The 5,892-nt window shown below is 45.8% G+C and overlaps 2 protein-coding genes across 2 annotated transcripts; both read right to left on the minus strand.

Annotated features, from left to right (window-relative positions):
* Window positions 1-3,128: 3,128 nt before the first annotated feature.
* On the minus strand, window positions 3,129-5,018 carry LOC141674577 (uncharacterized). The gene is made up of 3 exons (XM_074481288.1): window positions 4,713-5,018; window positions 4,161-4,385; window positions 3,129-3,986 (listed from the first exon to the last, which is right to left on the minus strand). The coding sequence occupies exons 1-3, from the start codon at window positions 5,016-5,018 to the stop codon at window positions 3,129-3,131; spliced, it is 1,389 nt and encodes a 462-aa protein (XP_074337389.1).
* Window positions 5,019-5,023: 5 nt separating this feature from the next.
* Window positions 5,024-5,647, minus strand: LOC141674578 (uncharacterized). The gene has a single exon (XM_074481289.1). The coding sequence runs from the start codon at window positions 5,645-5,647 to the stop codon at window positions 5,024-5,026; it is 624 nt and encodes a 207-aa protein (XP_074337390.1).
* Window positions 5,648-5,892: the final 245 nt, after the last annotated feature.

Consider the following 5,892-nt stretch of genomic DNA (forward strand, 5'->3'; position numbering starts at 1 on the left):
GAACAAGAAGTTTGTGGTCGTTGAGTGGAAAGACGGAGACTGGGGTGTATATTTCAGACGTGATTTTAGTAGCCCAGTCGATAGCTCCCACTTTATTCTCAACCTTTCTGATGCCAAGCTTCATGCTCGAGATCTTCTTATTGACGATGACGGGAGAACCCCTTACTGGGAGTTCGTCACGGAAGTCAAGCTTGTCGAGGCTGGCCTTAGCTGCCTCTCCATAGAGGGTATTTATCCTTTTTTCCCTTACTTTGTACAAGTTTATTCTTACATCTATTTCTTTTCTTCTTATCTCAGTTGCTAAGGCTCTCGACACCAAAGCTAAGCCGAGTGGTGCTGTTACGGGAAGGATGGCTAGAGACGCCATCAAGAAGGCCAACCATATCCCAAAGGTCCCTGCCTTCCTCGAGGCGTCAGGATCTGGCCTTAAGAGGACCAAGGATTTTGACGGGAGTTCTAGAACTCCTTTCGAGCCCGGTCGGGGTATTTCATCCAATGACTCCATTTTCGGCAACCCGGCCCTTGCTATTGAGTGGTCTAAAAATTGCATTACTCCTCCCGACCTCTTATCTGTCTCCTCTGGTCAGAAACTCCTCGAGGCTGAGATGCTGGGGGCTCATGCTCTTTATCAGGTATGTTTCTACTTATACAAATTTTCGCTTAAGTTCTCTTTTTCTTAGAACTTGGAAAATACTATAAGAATCACTCCTTGGGGGCTCGGCCCTTTATTCTCAAACTCATATTTTATTTGTCAGGCCAATGCTTATTTTGCTGCGTCCTCTACTCAAGCTATCAAAATGAGAGGCGACTATCATGCACTGCAAGCTTCCATGAATCAGATGACTATCTCTTCAGGGGAGTGGGAATCTAGGGCCCATGAGGTGGAGGGAAAGCTTGCCATTATGGAAAAGAAGTATGCTAGCTCAGAAGAGAAGAGGAAGAAGGAATGGAAGGACCTCGAGGCTGCTTATCAGAGATCCACTAGGTTCACTAACATGATGGATGAGCACGATGACGAGATGCGCCCCATTAACATGGTAATAGGTTGGAATAGGGGAGTTAAAGATGCTCAAGGCGTATGGGACGTGGTTGATCCAAGCCTTCTTTCTTGCCCTTGGGAGATGCCTGTTATGGACTTATCTGAGCAACCTTCCGGATCGGTGCCCTCGACTCCTCGTATGAGGTCCCAGTCAAGCTCCAGCCACTCGGGTTCCGGTTCCGGCTCTAAGGGAAAAGCCCCCAGTCCAGGGCAGCCCTTCGAGGGAAGATGAGGGAGCCAATTCTGACGAGCAGCGGTTCTTCTTCTGAGGAACGGTCGGATGGAGAGGGGGAGGTTTCTTCTGACCAGTGAATGATATGGCCTTGCATGTCCTTGATTTCCGTATGTGGCTTTTATTTTCAGAACCTATTTATTTGAACTTCTATTGGTTTATAACCTATTGGTCCTTCGGGACTTCTAACTTATGATCCTTCAGGATCTTTTATCTATGCACTATGTTTAATTTCATTTCATATTGTCTTTAATTTTCGGCATTTGGTCCTTCAGGACTTGCATTCTTTGGATGCTCATACTTAAATAAATTGGTAGACAAGATAATAGAAATAAACCTGCATATATAGATAATATCTCTAAGAAATGGGTTCAACCCTTACATAAGATGGTTTCGTCGACCTTATTTGTAAAACTAATGCTAAGTACTAGGAACAGGTAGTGAATGTCCTAAACATAATAAACCTTCAGGTTCAAAGCATGCCAAGTGCGAGGCACTTCATCACCATTCAGGGTCTCTAATTTGTAGGATCCTCGTCCCAATGTCCTCCTGACCTTATAAGGCCCTTCCCAGTTGGGGGCCAGCTTGCCTCTCGCCCCTACTTCTGATGCCTCAATCTTTCTCAGAACCAAATCTCCTTGTTGAAAGAACCTTTCTTTAACCCGTCTATTGTAATAGAGGGAGACTCTTCGTTGATGCTCTGCATTGTGGGCGTTGGCTTCATCCCTGACCTTGTCAATGAGATCGAGAGCGAGCCTCATGCCTTCTTCTTTTATCTCTGGTTCGTAAGCTTCGATCCTAGGGGATCCATGAGTGATCTCAAGGGGCACCACTACCTCGGCTCCGTAAGCCAGCATGAATGGGGTAGCTTCAGTTGTCACTTTACAGGTGGTTCGATATGCCCATAGTATATGCAGCAGCTCATCCACCCAAGTGTTTCTCGAGCGTTCAACCCTCTTCTTAAGTCCATCAAGGATGATTCTGTTAGCAACCTCCGCTTGCCCGTTTTCCTGAGGATGTGCAACGGAGGTGAAGCGAAGTTCTATGCTGTTATCATCGCAGTACTCTCTGAATTCTGCATTATCAAATTGTTTCCCATTATCCGTGACAAGGATGCATGGGATTCCATATCGACATATCACATTCTCCCAGAGGAATTGGGTAATTTGCTTGGTGGTTATCTTGGCTAGTGCCTTAGCCTCAATCCACTTTGTAAAGTAGTCTATGGCTACCACAATGAACTTCTTCTGTCCCGATGCCATAGGAAATGGTCCAAGTATGTCCATCCCCCACATTACAAAAGGGATGGGTGTGCTGATTGACATGAGCCTCTCTGGGGGATGTCGTACTATCGGAGCATGCCTCTTGCATATGTCGCATCTCTTCACATAAGCCTTTTCATCGGCTAACATAGTTGGCCAGTAGAATCCCAACCAAGTTATCTTGTGAGCGAGGGCCTGCCCCCAAGTGTTGTCCACAAATCCTTTCATGGGCTTCTTTAAGTGCCTCCTTTGCTTCAAGAGGTCTCAAGCATTTCAAGTACAGAATAACAAAGGACCTTTTGTAAAGAAGGCCTTCAATCAATGAGTATCTTAACGCCCTAACCGATAGCTTGCGTGCCTCCTGGGCATCGTCGGGGAGCCACCCAGTTTCTAAGTGGGTCTTGATCGGGTCTATCCAATAGCTTGCCACACCAACCGGTGCTATCAGATTTATGACATGAATAGTAGGGGTCTTCAAGACCTGGAAGTAAATACTCCTCGAATAGTTCTCGATTTCAGACGAGGCGAACTGAGACAAGGCATCCGCCGTAGTGTTCTCCTCTCTCGGAACATGTTCCGCGTACCATTCATCGAACTAAGTCAGTATTCCCTTTACGACTCTCAGGTACTTGGCCATAGTATCATCCTTGGCCTCAAACTCTCCATTAACTTGAGCAACTACAAGTCTTGAGTCTCCGCAGACCTTCAGGTTTTTGGCCATCACGGCTCTAGCCAAGCCTAAGCCAACTATTAATGCTTCATATTCTGCTTCGTTGTTCGTAGTCGGGAAGTCCAACTTCAAAGTATACTCAATGATAAACCCATCAGGGCTTTGTAAGACTAGGCCTGTACCACTAGATTTTATTTTGGACGCTCCGTCAAAATGGAGAACCCAATACTCTTTTACGGTTGTTTCTTCATCCTTCTCCTTCTCTCCTTCTTCTAGGGTTACTATCTCCTGCCCCCTGACTTCTTGGTCATTGATGGTGCATTCGACCACGAAGTCTGCTAAGGCCTGAGCCTTAATGGCCGCTCGAGGCTTATACTTGATATCAAAGTCTCCTAACTCAATTGCCCACTTGATGAGCCTTCCACTGGCCTTCGGGCTATGAAGAATATTCCTCAAGGGTTGGTCCGTCAGGGCTTCGATCTTGTGAGTCTGGAAGTATGGTCTTAACTTTCTCGATACTGTAATGAGAGCAAGTGCAAACTTCTCCGTGGTGGAGTAATTCAACTCTGCTCCATGGAGCACCTTGCTCACATAGTATATAGGCTTATGGAGCTTCTGCTCTTCCTTCACGAGGACTGCACTCATGGCTTGTTCAGATACCGTGAGGTACAAGTAAAGAATGTCCTCCGGACTTGGTTTAGCCAACAACGGGGCTTCGATCATGTACTTCTTTAGTTTTTCAAAGGCTTCTTGGCTCTCAGTTGTCCATTCAAAGTCCTTCACCTTCTTAAGGGTTTTGAAAAAGGGCAGGCATTTGTCTCCAGACTTGGAGATGAACCTCCCCAGAGCTGCAATTTTCCCTATTAGCTTCTGAACGTCCTTGATGAAGTGTGGTGGCTCCATGTCTAGGATGGCTTTGATCTTGTCGGGATTGGCATCTATCCCCCTCTTAGAGACCATGTGACCCAAAAAATTTCCAGACCCAACGCCAAAAGCACACTTGGCTTGGTTTAACATCATATTGTGGTGCCTTAACACTTCAAATGCCTCTCTGAGGTGACTAATATGATCGGCCTTGCTTAGGCTTTTTACTAACATGTCATCAACATAGACCTCCATGGTCTTCCTAATTAGATGGGCAAATATCTTGTTTACCAGTCTTTGGTAAGTAGCTCCTGCATTCTTAAGTCCAAAAGACATAACAAGATAACAGAATACACCAAAGTCAGTTATAAAAGATACCTTAGGGGTGTCATCCCTATGCATTCTGATTTAATTGTAACCACTGAAGCCATCCATGAAGCTTAGTATCTCATGTCCAGCAGTGGCATCGATCAGGGTATAAATCCTTGGTAAGGGGTAACAGTCTATGGGACAAGCATCATTCAAATCAGTGAAGTCAATGCACATCCTCCACTTTCCATTGGCCTTCTTGACCATTACGGGGTTAGCCAACCATTAAAGGAATTCCACTTCCTCAATAAATCCAGATGCTAAAAGCTTCTAGACCTCCTGCTTAATGGCTTCCAGCCTATCAGGGGCATAAGTTCTCTTCTTTTGCTTTATAGCCTTTCGAGTTGGATCAACGTTCAACCTATGAGTTATAAGGTTTGGGCCAATCCCAAGCATATCAGCTGCTGTCCAAGCAAATACATCATTGTTTTCCTGGAGGAAAGTTGTCATTCGGCCCTTCAAGGGCTTGTCCAGAGATGCCCCCATGTACGTGACCTTCTCCGGGTCTAAGGGGTCTAAAGGAATTGGGACCAAGTCCTCGGCTGGCTTTCCTCGCAGTTCGTCATTTTCTCGGACATCCATGTCTTCTATGGGAAGGACTTGCCCCATGTTCCATCGGGCCTAAGTGCTGCAACATAGCAAATGCGGGCCATCTTCTGATCTCCCCTTGCTTCTCCAGGACCATTCCTAGTTGGGAACTTTAATACCATGTGGTAGGTTGAGGGTACAGCCTTAAAAGCATGGATCCCCGTTCTACCCATGATAGCATTGTAGGTAGAGGCTTCCTTGACAACCTGAAAGTTCAACATCTGCGTGGCTTCCCTGGGCTCTTCCCCAATAGTTACGGGAAGTTGTATTGCTCCTTCGACTTTGCATTCCACATGGTTAAACCCGTAGATTGGTGCGTTGGACGGAGTTAGCTGAGAATCATTGTAGCCCATCCTTATGAATATGTCATGGAACAGAATGTCTATGGAAGCTCCATTGTCTACTAGGACCCTCATAACAGGGCAATTTCCAACTATCGGAGTGATAACCAGAGGATCATCCTGAGGAAATTTCAAACCTTCAAGGTCTGGGTCACCAAATTTAAGTGTTATCTCTGACTTAGAACGCTTAGATGGCTCTCCAACTATGCTCATCATTTCCCTTGCATAAGCTTTTCGGGAGTTCCTTATAGTACCAGCTGCTGTAGGTCCTCCTGAGATCATATTGATTACTGGCCCTTTGGGCTGTGGGTTACGATCTCTCTCATTACCCCTTCGATCGTCATCTCTTCGATCATTATCTCTCTTTTAGCCTCTGGCCTCTTCACCCTTGGTGAAACGTCCAAACTTTCCCCTTCGAATTAGATTCTCAATCTCATCCTTAAGTTGCCTACAATCATTGGTATCATGACCGACATCCTTATGAAACCTAAAGTACCGACTCTTGTCTTTTTTCTCGGGGTCTCCCC

The sequence above is a fragment of the Apium graveolens genome, chromosome 7 (genome assembly GCF_009905375.1).
Source record: "Apium graveolens cultivar Ventura chromosome 7, ASM990537v1, whole genome shotgun sequence".
Taxonomy (NCBI): domain Eukaryota; kingdom Viridiplantae; phylum Streptophyta; class Magnoliopsida; order Apiales; family Apiaceae; genus Apium; species Apium graveolens.